Source organism: Thermobia domestica, chromosome 11 (assembly GCF_964235325.1).
Source record: "Thermobia domestica chromosome 11, izTheDome1.hap1.1, whole genome shotgun sequence".
Lineage (NCBI taxonomy): Eukaryota > Metazoa > Arthropoda > Insecta > Zygentoma > Lepismatidae > Thermobia > Thermobia domestica.
Genome location: NC_137464.1, coordinates 257,561,065 through 257,583,981, shown reverse-complemented (window position 1 = coordinate 257,583,981; position 22,917 = coordinate 257,561,065). Strand labels below are relative to the sequence as shown.

At 35.0% G+C, this 22,917-nt stretch overlaps 1 protein-coding gene across 1 annotated transcript in view; it reads right to left on the bottom strand.

The window, feature by feature from the left end:
* Window positions 1–22,917, bottom strand: part of Gyc32E (Guanylyl cyclase at 32E) — a 423,433-nt gene that overhangs the window by 192,076 nt on the left and 208,440 nt on the right. Inside the window, 1 exon segment of the mRNA XM_081732832.1 lies at window positions 18,420–18,599. Within this exon segment, the coding sequence (XP_081588958.1) occupies window positions 18,420–18,599 (180 nt within the window).

Sequence of the window (22,917 nt, the reverse complement as noted above, 5' to 3'; positions counted from 1 at the left end):
CTTGTTAGATAAGAAAAACTTATAGGAATTGAGTTAAGAGATAAAGGAAAGAAAGGTATTTCTGAATTTCTAAGAATGCGATATTTTCAAACTTTTTTCCTTTGAGTTTAAAGTATTAAATCTGAAGGAAACTATTTAATGAGCCATATTTTGATTCTGCAGTAACGATAGAGATGTGAACATACGAACAGTGACAAAAAACCGTCAAACAGAGAAATAACAATGATTTATTTTCAGTTATCGAACTGCACAAGGATTCAGAGCTGACGTGAAATATCTTCTCCTAGTTTCGTTTTATTCAATAATCGCTAAGAAACAGGTGGGAACCGAAAAGACAGCAAACTTGATAATTTTGTTTAAAAGTTTTCAACAACAAGCATGAAGTTCGCAACTAGTTCCGTGCATTACATATATGTTTGACTAACTGGTAGATTTGAAAAGAAGCACTAACTGTAAGATTTTTTTTTACCAAGAAAAGAAACTTACAAGTCGTTTGCGAGTGCTAGTGGAAAAGTACGGAGTAAAGTATAAAAATTAAACTTTGTAGTTTCTGTTAATATCCACACAACCACACAGCAAGGCTTTTGGCAGATTCAGAATTATATTAATTACTAAATATAGTTAATATGCTATAACGAAAAACAAAGATAGCAACCAGGGCCTACAGTTGAACGGTATTCACCAGGTTATGGCATATGCTGATTATGTAAATTTAATAGGGGATGATAGGAGAACAATAGAAAGAAATGCAGAGATCTTATTAAACGCTTGCAGGGACATGAGTTTAGAAGTAAAGGCAGAGAAAACTAAATACATGGAAGTGCGTCGGGACCGGAATACAGCAAATTATGGATGCGTTAAAATATCAAATAATACTTTTGAAAAAGTGGATACTTTCAAATATCTAAGATCAATATTAACACACGAAAATCATATTCACGAAGAAATTAAAAGTCGATAACAGCAGGGAATTCGTGTTACTATTCGGTTCAAAATCTCTTGTCGTCGCGAATTCTGTCGAGGAATTTGAGCTTAAAATATATAAAACAATAATCATACCTATTGTTCTGTAGGGTTGCGAAACATGGTCGCTTACTTTGAGGGAAGAACATAGACTGAAAGTATTTGAGAACAAGATCTTGAGACGAATATTCGGACCTAAGAAGAACGGGAATGGGGAATGGTGGAAACTTCATAACGAGGAACTACATAATTTATACCGTTTACTAAACATTGTTAGGGTCATCAAGTCTAGGAGGCTTAGGTGCGCGGGTCATGTAGCTAGAATGGAAGAAAGTAGAAACGCTTTCAAAGTCTTGACTGGAAGTCCAATCGGAAAACGACTATTAGGAAGACCTAGGCGCAGATGGGAGGATAATATTAAGATGGATCTCGCAGAAATAGGAATACAAAGTGGAAACTGGATCCAGTTGGCTAAGGATAGAAGTCAATGGAGAGCTTTTGTGAACGCAGCATTGAATCTCCGGGTTCCATAGGCCATAGCTGCCTCTTACTTTGATGTAAATTGAAAATGTTTAATATTAATAGTTTAATAATTCACATTTCAAATGTAAGATAAATCAAATACCTTTCAAATAATTTTATTACACCAGCTTATCTACATATTGTAACTTCTCATACTAGAAATTATAAGAGAAATAAAAAACTCACCAATAACTCCAACTATAATGAACAAATTCAAATGACATCTCTCTCTATCACACCTTTGTAATTTCATTAGTAATTCAGGTAGTAACATGCTCGTTTTGACGACAACCATTCGAATATTAATATGAAAAACATAGCAGTTGAAACATTTTTACTGTAACACTTCTAACTTTCAACGAACTTACTTAAATATAATAATATTTCGATAAACTGTAAACTTTTGACTTCAAGAATCTGAATGAAAAATTCCATTTAAACCGACTTTCCATTTCCAGTACAAATATTCTCGATTTCTTTCCTACTTTTGTATACAACACCCAGTGGCGGCGATTGGACGTTAGAAGTGAGGAGGCAAGACATGATCTGCACTGAGAAAAATCCGTTCTCCGGACAGCGGTATATTGTACAAATATACGGAATCCCCTTGCTTACTACATAAATCAGGACGAAGCATACGTTATCCGTACGCTACATAGGCACTGCCCTCAGATGTTACATCATGCCGTTACAGGATGTCTGACATCTAACAGTTTTCCGTATATCACGTGCATATACTTATGTTACCTTCGTCAGCTATATGTTATATACGTCCATTTGTATGTGAGATCCTGAATGCTTATATTGTTTCATACGGAAAGTAGGTGCAGATGGAACACTTATACAGAAAGTATTATAAAACATGCGTTTTCAGTTATACGTCTGCTTTACGTTAAGTCCAATAACTACATAATTTAGAAATGTAAAGTACGACTTTACGTACGCCACCTACATTTTTCTCAGTGTAAATATTTATATATCAATGTTAGTTTTCCTGGTTGTTTCTAACACTTTGAGATAGGTTGTATAGCTAATACGATACTATCTTTTTCAGTTAAAATACAGAATCCAAAATAGTCGTAAAGTGTGGCGAAAATAATGTTTATTTATTTATTTTTGTTTTCTGTTCAAAGAAAGAAAAGCGAACAAAAAGGTATATCATTGCTGTGTCTGCTAGTAAAAAAATATAACATTTTTTCTTTCATCACGAAATTGTAACTGCGGAATATCATAAATGCTGCAGACATAACAATGGAAAAGGTAGAACTTGCTTCTTGTTACTCTCTTTTTAATCAATATTCCTTATTATTAGAAAGAAGAAAATACATTAATTGCAAATTAAAGAATATGCAATGAGAGAATGAATAACCTCTGAAAGACTTTTCTTTTCTGGCGAAATGTTTTGTCAATTAGTTTCAAAGCGACTGATTAAGGTATCGAAAGTATCGAAAGATATCGAAGATATCGTAAGAAGAACTCAAAGTACGCTGGAATTGCTGCGCTACAATACCTTAATTTTTGAGACCTTTCCATGTCAATTAAAACGCAATTCCTGTAACTTTCTTAACTCCACAGGAAGACAAATAACCAATACGGACTAACGCAAACGGCAAATATTATATGACTATTTTCTTTCTATGAACCAGTAATACATATAAAAAGTTCACATTTCCTAACAAAACTATACACATTAATGGATGATTTCAGAAAGTGGAAGTGTCCCCTCTTGCCCCCCTAATCGCCGCCCGTGAGAACACCTAAGTGATGTCGGCTGATGACAATATCAAGAAGAAAGCGTTTAGTTCTAAACAACCCCGCTATTGGTGCTGTTTCGAGAAGTGAAACTCACAGATAGAAAACACAAACATTTTTTCATTAAAATTTTTAACAGATCGTTAAAGGAAGGAAGAGGGTTTATATACTTCTAAAACGTTATTATCCCCGCACGAAGAACGAGTACTTCAGCCAATATTTTAATAAATTATTTCTTGTTTAAACATATCATTCTATTTTTGTAAGACATCGTAATATTTTTGTTTACTTTCATACATCATCTAAATAAACATTGTTTTTTGCTACATTTCATCATTTCTTCTCAGCACTAAATGTTTCTGTATCGTATAGTTGTTGCTACATAAGTTAGGTTCATTTAATATATTATTGTTTTATAATAGACTTACTTTTGGATAGCTGGGGGCTTCGCCCCCAGACCCCAGCATTTGCTCGGCCTACGACCTCGCACCTCTTAAGTATCAGCTTTTTAATTTTTTTTGTCGTATTTCAACTACCTAAAAGATGAGATTTTCTATCTCAAGAAAGCGCTCAGTTACCCATTTAATCCCATTGTTCCCAAACGGGAACAATTTATTTTTTTAAGATCAATTTTTGCCTGTGGATTATTTGTTGTGGATTTATTTCGTCTTTCACAATAAGGACCTGCTAATAGTCCATCTGCTACTACAGGGTGTCCAACATACAATGCAACCCGGAGTTTGGGATAGTAGAACTTTTGAATCTGAAGTAATACACAAATAATGGTTATACCAAAATGAAGCTTTGTTCATTCATATATTTTTTAACTAGAAAGCAACGATTGAGGTACACTTGGAACTACACAGTGTTGCCAGGTGTAACCGTAGATGCAAATCAATTTCTTTGCAAAACATGTAAATTGACTCATAACTCATATGTATGGATGTTCTATCGTTAATTTTCAGTTTGTTTAGTTGCAGTAGATTCGAAACTATGGAGCAGGAAAAAGAATTTTTCATTTCCACCGATAACTAATGGGATGAGGTCTCTGTAAGGGGGAACTAGGGAAATCGTAGTTTTTATAAATTAACACTCTGAATTGGCAACTCTGCTGATGTTTCAGTGCATCAAAAAGTGTTAAGGATCTTTCTACATTATGCAATTCCTGAAAATAATGAAAAACAAACTTTGAAATTATCATAATAACACTTTTACTTACATGCACCTGGCAACACTGCTACTATCAGAACTGAGTTACCAGCTCTACAGCAGATTTTGGAATTGCCACCTGTTTGATTCAATCACTGGTTCAGATGTTTCACCAATTTGGCAGCAACTTTACGAAGAGTATAAGTGTTAATGTTCTCAATGGCACTGCGAATGTTCGTTTCCAGGTCTTGAATAGTTCGAGAATTATTCTTGTATACCTCTTGCTTTAAGTAGACCCATAGAAATGAATAACAGTGTTGCCGGGTGCATGCAAGTAAAAGTTTTATCATGATAATTTCAGTTTCTTTTTCGTTGTTTTCAGGAATTGCATAATGTAGATAGATCCTTAATACACCTTTTGATGCACTGAAACATCAGCAGGGTTGCCAATTCAGAGTGTTAATTTATGAAAACTACGATTTTCCTAGTTCCCCCTTACAGAGACCTCATCCCATTAGTTATCGGTGGAAATGAAAAATTCTTTTTCCTGCTCCATAGTTTCGTAGCTACTCCAACTAAACAAACTGAAAATTAACGATAGAACATCCATACGTATGAGTTATGAGTCAATTTACATGTTTTGCAAAAAAAAAAAAAAAAAAGATTTACACCTTCCATTACACCTGGCAACAGTGTGTGGTTCCTAGTGTACTTCAATCGTTGCTTCCTAGTTTAAAAATAAATGCATGAACAAGGCTTCATTTTGGTGTAACCATTATTTGTGTATCATTTCAGTTTAAAAAGTTCTACTATCCCAAACTCCGGGTTGCATTGTATATTGAACACCCTGTACTAAAATCTTCAAAATGTATTACACGAGGTCAGAATCAATAACTTTAGAAGGAATTATGAAATTCTGAAACAAAAATAATTTGGGATTAATGTGTATGGAGATTTTTCATTCCCTCTTTAGACCCCCTAAAAACTAAAAATATTGGGCCTTATGCAGAGTCGTTTTGACGTCTGATTAACGCCAGACTACGAGGTTGACTAAGGGATGGTTATCAAAATTGTATTCAGAGTCTGTGATTAGGACGTAGTATTTGACGAAGTTAATCACATGTGACTAATTAATTTAAAGCAGAAGCTAATCTTTTATCCACGGTTTAGTGTGCGACACATTTCGTATTTCATGTGTTTCAATTTTTACAGACTACGCATGCGCTGATCTACTTTTCCGTAGTTGCCACATTTATTTTTCTCACCCGATGCATTGGGGTTATATAAGTTGACCCAAATCATCTTTTTAGTTGTATTCAAAGTAGACTCTGAATACCATAAAGTGCAACTTCCTTAGTAAAGATTTAGTATGCTACTAACTAGACTGTGACTAGAACTCGATTAACGAATTCTCTCTGAATACCGCCCATCCAGTTTTGGCAGTTTGGCAATTTTCCTGTGTTTTAGTACCGAAAGGCTACAATCATGTCAAATTTCATTATTCTAATCCTTCCGGAAGTGCTTAAACATTTTGGGGTGTGGAAGAAATCTCATGTAAATAACGTGGGGAAAATTTTTCAGTTCTCCACAAAACCACTCTAAAGTTGGGAAATTTTATTTTTGGTGATTTACTTGGGTAACGCTAACGCAAACGTACAAGAATACCGAATTTCAAGTTTCTATTCGAATTTGAAGTACCGAAAATATGAGATTATATGTCCAAAAGAGCTCACTTAAATAACATGAGTTATTTCTTCACCATCTTTTAGATCCCCTAAAAATAATTTTTTTTTTAAAAAAAATATTCACTTTTGGCAACTTTCCTGTGGGTTAGTCCCAGAAAGCTACAATCATACGCAAGTTCAACTTTCCACGCCAACCGGAAGTACCCCTTTATTTTATGTCAGTTCATGTAGTTATATATATTACAATGATGTTTGTTGAACTCCAATATACAGCTAATGGATAATGATTTTAGTTTTAATATAGAGCAGTAGTTGTTAACATATTGATAAACCGTGAAATTGAGTTCGAGAGACACTTTATTTTTCACATAAATGTTGATAATCCATAAACTGGACACGCCCTTGAATTAAACTAGCATTATTAAATCCAGTTTGAAATACTTGATAGTAAGAATTTCAAACAGTTCACTCATTTTCCTGCGACTCATCACCATAAGATTAGTTTCATTTTTAGATTGTTTCATTCAAGTATTAGATAGCATTTTGAGGAACATGCATAAATTTGTTGCAAAGACATAAAAGATGTTTCTAGTAAATAAATCTCAATTCAATCAGTAACGAAGTCAACCCGAAATACCTACACTTCTTGTAAATAAATACAGTCGATTATTTCAATGTATTAAAAATAATTGGTAGCAAAATAATAATGTTGTTTGTTTGTAAAACGCCTTGATGTCTATGCAACCCAACTTACTTTGTTGTAAGAAGGGAACCATAACCAACAGTGTATCAATGATCGAAGTTAAGCCTTTCCCTTCTAACAAGGGAGGTATGCGAACCGTGATAGCTAGATATTTACGAAAATTGGTACACCGACTGATTGTGAATCGCTAATCATCGTGGTGATAGTCACTCGCTGCAGAAATGCCTTGTTTACCTGCAACGTTTAATACATTCCACCAAGCAATGACTGGGAGAGGCTGTGCCGAGTTATACCCCCAAAAAGGCCGGAAAAAGGCAAAAAAATAATAATAATAAAACAAATGTGTGCTGGTAACCTGATACCTACGGGAGAGGGACACGTGACCAAGAACACGGCAGTAGTGTCAAACAATCACTGTTTCCATCCCAACACAAACTTATAGATTTTCAAATAGAACGTATACCGCTTGATGGCATTAAACCAATTTACATAAAAAGTAAAAGAAAATAATCAAAAGGTTTGTTATCAGTCTTGCCAAATAAGGAAGATATGAGGCTCTAAAGTTGATAAATTAAGGGGTCCGTACAATGAAACGAACAAACGAACAACAACAACAACAAGACTCCAGAAGGAACGACTGTACAGTAAGGGATAAACCACAGCATGCACAGCTTCCAATGACTAACGGGGTTGAAATGTCATATCAAGTGTGCGGCTAGGGCGAGAAATGTACGTATTTTGCCATACTATCAATGGCTTTTCTGTTTTATGAATTGGTGTATTATGTTAATTTTTTCATGCGCCTGTATATTAGTGGTAACATAAATGCAGTGTTTTTCATCCTCATTGTTGTTTCACATGCTAGCGTTTCACTAGCGGATCCAGAAGGATCGTTTGGGAGGGGCGGTTCGCTTCCTGGAAGATGAACGTAGCCTGAATGTGGCCGGAATTCTAATTTGCATAAAAGGGACGCATATGAGTCCGGGGCTGGAGGGGGTGTACACCTGATTCCCAGATTCCATATTGGGACCTGAACTTGTATTTTTTTTTATATGAAAGTATATGCTTTCTGTAAATTTCAATTAAGTACGGACTTCCGTTTTGGAAGCGAGGTGGTAACATGATTCACTTCTCACATAGTCACTGCAATATATCAGATGTACTGTGTTGCACAGCACTTGCATAAAAGAAAATAATGTATTGACGATGGCCTTCATTTTAACGAAAGAGTGTACAATTTGCTCTAATAATTTATATTTTGAATAACAATTGCGGGACAACAGTTGGGAGAAAAGACAGGCTCGCTCTACGCAAAAGTAGATAAAAAAGTATACATACATCAATACTGATACAAAATTCATCTATCTCTATATTTGTGGTGTCCACGAAGCATAGTATAATTATAGCTATCCCTACAACAACAATAAAATTATATTATACTAGCCTACGCTCAGGTGGGGATTTGCCCTGAAACCCCCAATTTGCTTGGCATACAGCCTCGCACAATATAGCAAATACTCACTGGCGCAAATCTGGGTGGCATGAGGAGGACGCCCCTCAAATCTTGGAACTGGGGGAACTGCACCCCCCAATAATCCGATTTGAAATTTTTCTTTTGGGAAGAAATGTGATGATTTGTGTCCGATTGCTACAAAGGAAAGTGAGATGAAATCTATGTCCCCCAGAATAAGCCTCAAATATACCTGCTTCCCAATGTTCATGAAAACTCTGCTCTCCAGAACCCTGCACAGCATTGTTTTGCAACTTCACAAATATTTTGAATATTGCTTAAAAATATATGGGAACGGTCTTACCCGTTCCCCCCAATGTTGAAGACAGATTTACGCCGCTGCAAATGCTCCTACGTGATACTGTGGCACAATATTTCGCGTTCTTCCTTTTGTGTTTTCATATACAATTGAACCCGCTCAAATACATTTTGAATTATTTTAAATAAAAAAATCAAATTACCAGCTTTCATATTTCTAACCATAAGGGATCCTGAGATATGGACACCTTATAATAATATTTCCCATCCCATTTCTTCCCTTTGAGGTAAAATATCAAAAGCGCTGAAATTCGTGTTGAATTATTTTAAATGGGAAGTCCATATACCAAATTCCATGTTTCTAACTTTCAAAGATTCTTAGATATTGATATCTTACTATAATAATTGCAATCCGCGTCCCTTTTTCCTCCCCCCTCTTGTTTTCTCCATTGTACTAAAGTATCAAAAACCGTTGAAACGCTTGTACAATTATTTTCAATAAGAAATCCAAATACCAAATTTCAAGTCTCTAACATTAAGGGATTTGGAGAGATTCCCATCTTTTTAAAATAATTTCCCTTCCTTTCTTCCAATTTCCAAAAAAAATCTTTTCTTACTGATACCCTACGTCATAAATCTTAACTACTGTTGGAATTTCAAGTTCTAGCTTAAGCGGTTTGGCCAGTGCGATGATAAGTTATTCACTTAGGACTTCGTCTTTTATATATGAATTACAATAACAGCTTGTGTCATTTCCCAAGAAAAGATGAAATGCCATTAAAAGTCACAATGAATTCCTGGTCCCTTCCTAATGTTTGCGCGTTGAACCCCAAAAATCACGGCTCTCTTTGTTGATCTAGCAGCTAGCGAACGCACCTTTGATCTTTGATGTATGTGGTTCGGTGGTCAGTGCCGTGCCGTGGGGGCGAGAGTATACGACGGCGCTCCCGTACATATAAGTGAGGTCGATAGACTAGCCGCGAAGCGCCACCATGGTTGGCGCGAAGCATACAAAATTTTCAAAGGTAAACCCTGCTTTTCCTGGTTTTTAAGCACATTTTTGTTACTTCTCTTCCTTCCATTTTATATATGTGCCCAAGTATAAATCTGACCTCGGTGAAATTAAATATTAGATTGAAAAATAATGCTGTTGATCTAAAATATTCCAATTTCCTCTCTTTTTTCCCCTTCTTTTCTTTTTCCTCCAGAATTTTGCGCTGCCTTACTTCGGCGCCCGGGACCGTCGCCCCGCTCGCCCCCCAACGGCACGGCACTGTCTGTGGTTTCATTCCGGGTGAGTGAGCATCGAACGTACTACAGTGGTTCAGATCCAACTTTAAACTCTAGTTATCGTTTTGTAAAGCATCGCTTTTGACAAACGACATAAATACATATCAATCAATCAACCAACCGAAAAGTCTCAGATTCAGAGAGCTTTCGGTAAGGAGCGCTGAAGATTCTCTGTTTCTCTTTATTCAAGGTGAAAGTACTTTAAGTTTCGGGATCCGAATTCCATTTCCATATCCTTTTCCTAGGACACAATTTTAAAATATACCTTTTCAGTTCAAAGTTTTACCGTCCTTCCTACAACTGTTCGTCCAACGAGTGAATCATATTCTCGCTCCTTTGGGGCTTATGGTGTCCGCCTCAAGGAACTAGGGACAGAAGTAGTCACACTTCAAATATGTCTGTATTAAGTACTATTAAGTACCACACATTTTGACTTGACAACGGTAGACTTGTCCCATAGTTTGGATAGGTCGGGAAAAGACCTTCCCAATGGTGAATGCTGGAAGTAAATTTTTAAAAACCTTTGGAGGGGGCGGTCGCCCCCTCCGCCCTCCCCGTGGATCCGCCAGTGTAGCGTTTCCTATACTATCGACTGACACCTATCACATGTCATTAATCTTTGCGAACCGATTCTGACGTACTTTCTTGCCATAGATTTGTTACCATTCGTATCACAGCTTTTCTGTGCTCTTTTCAGGCGCTATGCCGTAGTTTCAGTGGTTTGGAAGGCATACAAGATTTTATGCAGTGTTGCAACCCCAAGACAGTTCGTTTTATAGCTCTTGGGAACGACTAGACATATCGATTTCGCACAAACTCCATTGGAATTGGTGCGCTACAGGAAGACTTGCTGTTCACAGTTCCGCATTATGTCACATGGGGCTTCTTCTTTGTACGACTACTCTAACATGTGCCATTTTTGAGTGAATACTGTATCAAGGCCGTTAGTCACGGGATGCTATGCATGTTGTAGTTTACTCCCTACTGTATATTTGTTCTTTCTGCAGCTTTGTTGTTGTTGTACATCTGTTCGTTTCTCTGTACGGATCCCATAATTTCTCAACATTGCAGTCTCACATCTCCCTCATTTGACAACCCACCATTTGCTTATTTTCTTTCACATATTATGCCAATCGTTTTAATGGCATAAAGCGGTATACGTTCTTTCTGAAAAACTATAAGTTTGTGTTGGGATGACAACAGTGATTGTTTGACACTACTGCCGTGTTCTTGGTCACGTGTCCCCCTCCCGTAGGTAACAGGTTACCTCCGCACATCTTTTTTTTTTTAATTTTTTGCCTTTTTTCGGCTTTTTTGGGGCATAACTCGCCACAGCCTCACGCGGTCACCGCTTGGTAGGATGTATTACACGTTGCAGATAAACAAGGCATTTCCGCACCGAGTGACTATCAACACGATGATTAGCAATCCACAATTAGTCGGTGTACCAATTTTCATAAATATCTAGCTGTCACGGTTCGTATACCTCCCTTGTAAGAACCAACAATAAGTCGGAGAGAATTTCGACAGAAAAGCAAGAATTTTCGCCAAGAAGGAGGAGAGGATAGTGATATAAAGTTGGAGGATATTGCCATCCTGGGAAAAGAGTATACGTTTTTTAATATCTAGGGGAAATCTTATGTCGAAGCTGTTTAGTTTGCCGAAATTCTTTTCTTGCATTTGCCCAGGTAGGTCGAATGTTTGTCCTCGAAGAGACAGAAAATCTCAATAGTTATTTAATGGATCTCCATTAGTCTTGCTTAGTTGTTTAGGTTGTTGAAAGTACAAAGTTATGAATCGGGTACGTTGATAGAACTGATCTATCCACCGGAAGTGCAAGAAATCAACCATTTCCGGTTTTAACGTTGATCACTACAGAGTAAAACTTGTAAGAGATAACCTAAAGCGTTCTTTTCGAATCAATTTAACATTATAAGGATAGGTATCATATTCTCTTTTAACACTATATTCAAACCGGAAATGACAGAAATCAACCACTTCCGGTTTTAACGTTGTTTGCCATAAAACACAAACTGTAATAGATAGCGAGAAGCAGTTATCTACAATCAATTAAACTTTGAAGAATATTTTCCAATTACACTCTAATCTCTCCCTAATAAAACCGGAAATCGTAGAAAACTGCTACCGCTACCGATTTTAATAATAATGAAGAAAATACTACACTACATAAACCAAATTCCTTCACGTGGTATACAATTGACATTCTTAGTTGTTTTTCGTACATGCCCTTTTCTGCCCAAGTAGTAGATCACAGTTTCCGTGTCTGCTTTCCGGTTCAGAAAAAAATAAAATGAAACGATATTTCCAGTTGTACGTGGCAAAGTTCTCTTTATATCTATATTAAATAGATTAAATAAAGTTCTATTTATAGATTAAATAGATTAAATAAAGTTCTCTTCATATATAAATAAATTAAATAAAGTTCTTTGTATAGATTAAATTAAATTATCTTTATAGATTAAATAGATTAAATAAAGTTCACTTTATAGATTGAATATGTTAAATAAAGTTCTCTGTATAGATTAAATAGATTATATAAAGTTCTCTTTATATATTAAATAGATTCAATAAAGTTCTCTTTATATATTAAATAGATTAAATAAAGTTCTCTGTACAGATTAAATAGATTAAATAAAGTTCTTTGTATAGATTAAATAAATTAAATAAAGTTCTCTGTATAGATTAAATAGATTAAATAAAGTTTTCTGTATACATTAAATAAATTAAATAAAGTTCTCTTTATATATTAAATAGATTAAATAAAGTTCTCTTTATATATTAAATAAATTAAATAAAGTTCTCTGTATATATTACATAGACTAAATAAAGTTATCTTTATAGATTAAATAAATTAAATAAAGTTCTCTGTATAGATTAAATAGATTAAATAAAGTTTTCTGTATACATTAAATAAATTAAATAAAGTTCTCTTTATATATTAAATAGATTAAATAAAGTTCTCTTTATATATTAAATAAATTAAATAAAGTTCTCTGTATATATTACATAGACTAAATAAAGTTATCTTTATAGATTAAATAGATTAAATAAAGTTCTCTGTATAGATTAAATAGATTAAATAAAGTTTTCTGTATACATTAAATAAATTAAATAAAGTTCTCTTTATATATTAAATAGATTAAATAAAGTTCTCTTTATATATTAAATAAATTAAATAAAGTTCTCTGTATATATTACATAGACTAAATAAAGTTATCTTTATAGATTAAATAGATTAAATAAAGTTTTCTGTATACATTAAATAAATTAAATAAAGTTCTCTTTATATATTAAATAGATTAAATAAAGTTCTCTTTATATATTAAATAAATTAAATAAAGTTCTCTGTATATATTACATAGACTAAATAAAGTTATCTTTATAGATTAAATAGATTAAATAAAGTTCTCTGTATAGATTAAATAGATTAAATAAAGTTTTCTGTATACATTAAATAAATTAAATAAAGTTCTCTTTATATATTAAATAGATTAAATAAAGTTCTCTTTATATATTAAATAAATTAAATAAAGTTCTCTGTATATATTACATAGACTAAATAAAGTTATCTTTATAGATTAAATAGATTAAATAAAGTTCTCTTTATAGATTAAATAGATTAAATAAAGTTTTCTGTATACATTAAATAAATTAAATAAAGTTCTCTTTATATATTAAATAAATTAAATAAAGTTCTCTTTATATATTAAATAGATTAAATAAAGTTCTCTTTATATATTAAATAAATTAAATAAAGTTCTCTGTATATATTACATAGACTAAATAAAGTTATCTTTATAGATTAAATAGATTAAATAAAGTTCTCTGTATAGATTAAATAGATTAAATAAAGTTTTCTGTATACATTAAATAAATTAAATAAAGTTATCTTTATATATTAAATAGATTAAATAAAGTTCTCTTTATATATTAAATAAATTAAATAAAGTTCTCTGTATATATTACATAGACTAAATAAAGTTATCTTTATAGATTAAATAGATTAAATAAAGTTCTCTGTATAGATTAAATAGATTAAATAAAGTTTTCTGTATACATTAAATAAATTAAATAAAGTTCTCTTTATATATTAAATAAATTAAATAAAGTTCTCTTTATATATTAAATAGATTAAATAAAGTTCTCTTTATATATTAAATAAATTAAATAAAGTTCTCTGTATATATTACATAGACTAAATAAAGTTATCTTTATAGATTAAATAGATTAAATAAAGTTCTCTTTATAGATTAAAGGTGACAGATGACTACCAAACGTAAATATTATTATGAAATAACTGGTGGAATAGTGATGTGGGAGGTAAATAGAAATGAAATCCTTCAGTTTAACGTTCCACGATTATGCCCTTTAGGCCAAGGGTGACGATGATTAAAGTAAATGAATGGAATGGTGGAATAATTGGTGGAATGAGAATGTTAGAGGAAACAGGAGTATCCCGAGAAAACCCACTGACCCGATGTTGTCCACCACAAATTTACTTGGTTGGGGATCGAACCAAGGACCCCATGCACCAGAGGTAAGTGCTCCACCACTGAGCCCTTGTGTCCCTAATTTAAGTAGAATGTTTTCATAAAATTCTTCAGAGAAATTATTCGAATTTTCTTCCTAAGTCTAGAATGAGCGTAATTTACCAGAGGCTTAAAATAAAAAAAAAAAAGTGCGTAGTCCTCAAAAGTATCTTTATCGATTTGGATTATATTTCAACATTAATAACTATATAATATATGATAAGTCCTTAAGAAATACCCAAAACGGATAGTTTATTTCTTTAACAAGAGTTATCAAGAATGACTCAGACGTATCTCTTCGTATTTTATAAATAAATGTTTAATTAGCAACACTATAATATGGCAAAATTAATTTATCCTGAAATTATAGTTACGGCGTACTTACAAGCAGGGACGTAGGCAGGGGTTGGTCCTGAGGGTTCCGGACCAACCCATCCCTGAAGTTACGACTTTTGTGTAGATTTAGCCTAATTTTAGGGGCAATTTCAGGAATTTTAGTATAAAATACCCTGATATTGAGTTTGGAGCCCTCCCGAAATAAATTCCTGCGTACGCTACTGCTTACAAGGACTTTTGGGGTTGGGTCTCTTTTTTCGGCAGAGTATCACAAAAAGCCCTCCTGTCTATATTATTCATATTTCAAAATAAATAGCTTATTATTTTCTATCTCCAGTGTGACATTTCCGTGTTTAAATTAAGAAAGGAAAGCGAGATTGATTTTTTTCCCTGTTTCGTGCCGGGTTGCTTCTGTAAATGCATATTGTCCATATCTGTATGCGACAAACTAAAGATCTCATACTAAATTGGAATATACCATGAATGACACTGATGACGCGATTTATCTAACACAATACGTTTTCCGTAACTATCGGGAAGTGTGTATATCATATTCTGCACACACACAAAAAAATCGCTTTGTTATACTACGTCTCTGTTCTCATTATTTTTTTCCAGTTTGATATTTTGAAAAAAGTTAATTGGCAACTTGTAATGCATATTCATAAAGTGGAAAATAAAAACAAGATGGGAATTACGATAACAGCAGTGACCTAATTATTCAAGGGCGAAAGGAACGAGTAAATTGGTGCATCCGACCGCGAAGATCAAAAGATGGAGAGGCTGATAGAACTACACAGAGGAGAATTCAAGGTCAATGACCTACCATAAATTGAGGATCAGAAAAGAGGCAAGCTATTCAGAAGATTTGTGTAAAATAAAATGTTTCGTTTCATATTGGGAAACTACTACAATTTTGAATTACTTGCTATAAATATTATTTATTGAGGTAGTGGCATTTGAGTTATTATAGACATTGTACGATTGTTATTTGGCTTTATCTATAAATATTTTCAGCAAATTGACTGTTTTTCTTTCCAATTTAAGTATTAAAAAATCGTGTTATATCAGATAATGTTTGGCTTTAAGACTAAGATCTACAGTAGTTTGCGAAGTTATATACATTTTTTAAGTATTGCATATTTTTCCTCTCAGAAATCTCTCTCTCTCTCTCTCTCTCTCTCTCTCTCTCTCTATATATATATATATATATATATATATATATATATATATATTAAAAGAACACCGACAACATTTGGGAGGTGATTCCTGACACCAAGATAAGACAAAAATTATAGAACAACTTGGGTGCACAAATGCTTCCTTTCATAGGCTGCCGAAAACATGAAAAAGTGAACTTTAAAGATCCATAGATCCAATACCTATGGGACCTATCGGAGTCGGGACAAGACTTTATTTAGGAACTAGTAAGTACCCTTTACAAATATCCATGTTTCAGAATCCTGCGGTATTTCCGCAACAATTTTTGTAGAGATAGTTAGTGAGTACTTCATATTATATGCCCGTATCCAAACTGCCTCTATAAAAATTGTTGCGTGAGTACCTCAGGATTCTGAAACATGTATTTTTGGATAGCACGCATAGTAGTTCCTAAGTGAAGTCTTGATCAGACTACGGTAAGTCCTATAGGTTTGGAGCTGTGGACCTCCAAACTTCATTTTTTCATGTTTTCTGCAGCCTATAAGCTGCATTTGTATAAGAGGTATCAGGAATCACTTTCCTAAGGTTGTCGGTGTTGTTTTAAAACACCCTATATATACACACATGGGATCATTACAAGAATTATGCGAGAGTAGTAAGAAATTGGGGATGCACTGATAAACTAACATTTGATCGAAGTAAATGAACAAATTCAAGTCTTCACTTTTTACACACTAATTTATTCCCTTCTTAATGACAAATAAGTCTAAGATGAGAGTCATATCATACTTAGAGAGACTTTGCGTACATACCTCTTTTCTTGTCCATACCGGGCCCACCACTTCTCCTTTTGTAGAACGTCTTTCACTCAAGGATCACCAAAATGTCCGACAGAGGTTCTACCGAGAATAACCCTTTGCCTTACTGTAGTCTGGATTTTATTCAGAAGTCAACTCCTAGGTTCAATTCAGCAGTTTTCTATCATTGTACCCGGCAGTATGTTTCCTCTATATACTTGTAATCTAATGCTTATGTACGAGGCGTATCCAGAATGTAACCTTTCTACGCGTCCTATAGTTAGGAAACCGTATGTTTTACGAAGTGACTGCATATACGTGAGAGAGTAAGGTCCTAGGATGGTGCATGCGCTAGTGGAACTTCCCTAGTGTTCTTACACCTTAAGAGATTTTTTGTCAGGTCAGCATCACCATTTTCAGAATGAGACGGAGGAGGTTGTCAAACAGTGGTTCCAATCTCAGGTGGCCGAGTTCTATGAGACAGTTATAGACAAGTTGGTACCATGGTATGACAAATGTCTGAATTCCGGTGGTGCATATGTTAAACAATAGCTAAACATATTCTGTATCTACCAGAATAAGTGTTTCCATTAGATTGTGTTTTGTTTCTATTCAAGGCCATTGGGAAACTTACTTTTCGGATGCGCCTCGCACTTCATGATTTATTGGCAGCATTGGTAACTATATTGTAATATCCTATGTGATGTTGTAAACAAAGAATTCCACCAATCAGTGTTTACAAACACCACCACGTGGTTCGGCAAGAGGATCTCCCACCAGATGGATCTACAGTCACATGCAGACGACGGCTTCTGGCCCCTCCCACGGAGCAGAAGACTTCATCGGAGCAGCAGCGCCATCGCCACCCAAAGGACTCTATAAATTGGATAGACGAAGACAACTCGATACCAGTTTTCTGGTGACCCTCCTCTAGTCTGCTACGGGGCTTTTGGAGTAACCTAACCCCAGGCCTCTAGTCTGCTACTGGACTTTTGGAGTAACCTAACCTCAGGCCTCTAGTCTGCTACGGGACTACGCCTATCCTATCTCCTGGCTTAGCCTGCTACGGGGCTCTGTCTGGGAATCCTAACCTCAACCGCTTAGCCTGCTACGGGGCTCTGTTGGCCACTTAACCTACCTCTGCTTGCTACGGATCATTGGTTCCTTAATTTCCCTCTGCTTAGCCTGCTACGGGGCTCTGTAGAGATCCTGTCTGCGACCTTAGGGTAAAGACTACCTATTTCTAACCTTTCATATTAGGGAGATTATTTTGTGTAGTATTTTGAGAAAATACTTTTATAGTGGAAGCTTTTATAATAAAACTGATAGTGGGAGTCGATTCCGGACGCTCTTTTTATTAAATGCTCTACCTACAAACCTATATGAGCAGTGGCGTATTTACGATTTTGTTTCGGGAGGAGCTTTGCTATTTACGATTTTGTTTCGGGAGGAGCTTTGCTAACTTTCGAGGGGGGGCTTTGCCTGAAAATGTGAAAATTCTGCAAGATATTTCAAATACTTTACTATAGTAAGTAAGATTTCGGGGGGGGGGCTTAAGCCCGGAAGCTCACCCCTAAATACGCCACTGTATATGAGACAAAGTTTTACAATATTCTGATCATATGGCTGGTGCCATTTATTATCAAGGAAGTTAGTTTGTAACCTTGCTGCGTGCATAGCTATTTCAGACTCGTAATAATTACATCTATACTATCGCAGAACAAGTAGAATAGTAAGACCTACCTTGACAGCACTTTCCACTTGTTTCCACGCGTGGCGCTGCACAACAACCATCACAAACTTATTCCATTTGAATTCCTTAAGAAGGGAGATGACGGATTTCGATATTTTCGACGGCGGAGGAAGAGTCCGTGCGAAGGTGTAGAACATGGTTTTATCTGAGACCTTGGTGTCTGCACATTTCTGTTCATTTTCATTCAACCATTCAGCACATGGAAGAGAAGGAAAAATTATAAAGTTGATTAGATTTAAAACCAGTAATTGTATATAGTTAATTAGATCTAAAACCAGTAATTGTATATAGTTAATTAGATCTAAAACTAGTAATTGTCTATACTAGTATACAGAAGTGATATTTTTGAGCTAAATTCCTAAATTCGTCCGTTTCCAATCATACAGTATATTCGCTTACACACTTATATAACTTTTTCACTCTACACTGTTCAGCGAGATATTACAGTCCACTTTTCCAACAAAGAGTCTACCCGGTTTGACATAAGAACCAGACGGTGCCACGTGATGAGGTCAAAAGTCACATTCCGTGCTAAATCGAGACTGGAGATTCCAAATTCAGAGTGAGATATTTCAATAACGTAATCTCCGCGTGGGGGGCCCAGGGTAATTCGCGGAAGATGCATATACATTACTGTTGATTTTACTGAAACAACTTGACTTTTGACAATGTTCTATCCCTATTTATCTTACGTACTATATCGTTTTTAAGCTCTTCGTTATGTCTTTGCAATAAACTTTCAATTAACCATCTCCTTATTATAGTTTTTGAGCTATGTGGACGAATTCATTTTTTTCATTAAAGTCCCTTGACTTTAATGTTAACTTTTTTGTGCTTTTTTAAAAATATGTTTCATCCATTTTAGGCCAATTTGCTTTTACAATATAAAAACTACATAGTCTCTTGTATATACATTTGAGCTGAATTGCAGACATCTCTCCCAAAGTCTATTCACATCATTGAAACCGGACAGGTTCTTAGTCTAAAAATTCCGTAAACCTATTAAAATCTAAATAATATTTAATATTTCACTGCCCGAGACAATGTTCTTCGAACGATATTTAGCAAAAAAAATCTATTAATATTTTCTTTATATTTCATGGATATTAACTCCCTTGTGGATAAGCAGTTAGCTTACGCACCTTTGGCGTGAGAGACTTGTATTCGGTTCCAGGTGGGAGTTCATGTGGTTCGGATTTCACGTTAACCTGTAGGTCCGTGTCTCATGTTTCCTCGCTGTTGAAAGAGACGCTAAACTGAAAATCAGGTCAAGCCATTTCATGAATAATTGTTTCCGTGTTAACTGCAAAATTACATAATTCAATATTAGAAATGGGAGTATAGAAGTAAAATGCAGTGACACGTATCTTTCATTTTTTTTCTATTGGATAGTCCGTTATTACTGACTAGTTGAATATACCCATGCTTCGCACGGAGGCTGTATTTGGAAGTCAACGCCTGTAGGAGTATCACCATTGATTTCAGCGACCGCGAAAACTATGGATTTGACACTAACATCGGTCATTTTGGATTACTTTTATATGTCTCGGTATCAACCCCTCTCCCGGTGACTCCCGACCCGGAGCTGAATAGCGTGAATTTGGAAGTTAATACGGTCGGAGCTTCACCATTGATTTCAGCGACCGCGAAAACTATGAATTCGACATTAACATCGGTCACTTTCTACTACTTTTATATGTCTCGATAAACGCCCCCCTGAGACCCCGTGGTTCGAATTTTGACAAAAAAACGTTTAACTCTGGTCTGGAAGCATAGACCAAGGTATTCGTGACTAAAATTTGGTAACTCTGTCAATTTGTCTGGTTCCCAAGCCGGTTCAGGTAAACGCCCCCTGAGACCCCTCTGGTTCGAAATTTGAAAAAGGGTTTCATCTTGATTTGGGGGCTGGGCCATGGTACCCTGACCAAAATTTGGTAACTCTCGGTCCACTCGTCTGGTCCCCAGACTGTACACAGACAGACAAACACACAAACAAAATCTTTACTTTATTTATATTAAATTATTACTGAGTATATTACGCCAAAAGCATTTCTTTGGAATTTCAAAAATATCATCCAGATTAGAACCCTAGCATGAATTACATTCTGCACTGAGAAAAACCCGTTCTCAGGACAGCGGCATATTGTAAAAGTATACGGAATCCTCTTGCTTACTACAGAAATCAGTAGGGAGCATACGTTATCCATATGTTACATCACTGCCCTTAGCTGTTACATCATGCCGTTGCAAGATGTCTGATATCTAACAGTCTTCTTTATATTACATACATATATGTATATTACCTTCGTCAGGTATATGTTATATACGCCCATTTGTATGTGAGATCCTGAACGCCTATATTGTTTTATACAGAAAGTACGTACAGATGGAACACTTATACAGAAATTATTATAAAACATATATTTTCAGTTATACAGTTGTTGTGCGTTATGTCCAAAAACTACAGGAATTACGCATGTTACCTACCTTTTTAAGTACGCCACCTACAATTTTTTTCCAGTGTGTTCTGTGTGACTATAACTTTGAAGTTGAGCATTGAATCAAAGAATACGTTACGGAGCTAGGGTTACCAACATTTGAAATTGAAAATACCGAACACATTACTGGAGTACGTATACATTTAAAACTGTGAAATAAAATCGCTCGTCAAAAATGTGAACAACTGAAGGAGGTTACTTCACATAAAATTGAGCGATTCGGAGTTCGAATTTAATAACTTTAGTTACTTATGAAGCATTTATTAAAGTTACTTATTCAAGTTTTGGTTGAGTCGGCTCATGTATTTTTTGTAGTCTACCATCAATAATACATCGTATTTAAAACAAGAGAACAAATATAATTGGCAATATTACTATGGCATGCACAGAATATTCTTGAAAAACAAGTCTTACCAGCTTCGCTGGTACTAATAATGTGTGACCGTCTGTCCGGCCACAAAACTATGTTTTTGGACGACAGTGTATTTCTTTTTAACTTTTATTCATGCAACGAAATTATTATTTTACACATAGAAACGAACAGCTATTTTTCCTTTTGGTGAGAACTTCAATTCTTTCTGTTGTATGCAGGCGTTCTTCAGTCGTTATCGTTTCTCACGATAGAACAAAGAACTTGTTGTTTTTCAATGCAACGTTTATCGTCTAGCCAGAGTGTTTCGTCACAGCAAACTTACTTTTTTTCTTTCCTTAAAATAGTTTCCAACATATAGTCTTCGTCACCATGACTGTTCCGCATATACTTTTTTAGAATAACATTTATTAAGATTGGGAATATTTTTGGATACGAAGTTGATATTGTGTGTGAATGATATTGTGTTTGTCGTGTTCTCACGCACTCATATTACGTCATCCTCCCTGCCGTGAGAACAAGCGTTCCTATCCTGCAGGAGTCGTAGGTGGAATGACTCATACACACAATTACCATCGTTCGCTTCTTTCCACTGAACCGTTTTACTTATAACAGTAGTGCATAAAAATCTATACCCATGGGAAGAATTTATTAGTTAAGACTGCTACACTTTTTTCAACTATTATTTCCAAGCTTCTTTCCCACGGGATCAAATCAAATGTTGCCAGTGTTCTTTATTATAACATCGACCCATTGGCATCGTGTATGAATGCAGAAAACTTTACCATTTCTTTATTATTTTACATAATGTATTGTCAAACCCAAGTAAGCGGACGGGTTGTTCCCGAGCGTGGATAGAAGCAGGGAGTTAGCAATAAGAGTTGGTAGTAAGTGGAGGGTTAGCAAAAAGTTCGTCGTAGAGAGGGACAGTGCAAGACATCGTATGGACTGATAGTATGAAGAACTTCGTGGTGCGATGTTAATCTATAGGATGTGAAGCAAAAAGGACCAACAAATACCTTCTGAATATGTAGCGTCCTTTAGGAGTCAAGATACTTCATCCATCAGTGTTTCCTCTTTCCCCTTATCATTATCACGCAGTGAAAGTTTTGACTCTGGGCGAAGAGTCAATTTATAGTGCAAGCGATCTTTAAACAAGGGCTATGTTTCTAGTGTTCGTAAATAGTGTGCGCATTTCTACATTTACCATACAGTGTTAAGAATTTATTCTTCATTTCGTTTATTCGATTGCCTCAGTGCAATTCCTTCTGTTTGAGCATTTAGCTCTATAAAGTGAGAATTTTGTGTGTTGTTATTATATATATATTTTTTATTCCGTTCCGTACCCACATATATATCCATACTCAATAAATAGGAATTTACCTAAGTAAATATCGTCTTCATTCATATGTGTGTGAGTTCCTGCGAGTAGACGGCTTGCCAGTTACGTGTATGTATGCGTGTGCATACGCAAAAGTAAGTATAATACAACCTAAGTCTCAAAAGCACCAACGTGGCTCATGCCAAATCACTTGTCATATCTCAATATTATCAATCAGCGCCCAAACAGAGTATGAGCCTGGACCAGAATTGTTATCAGCTGTTTTCTTAGGGAGTTCT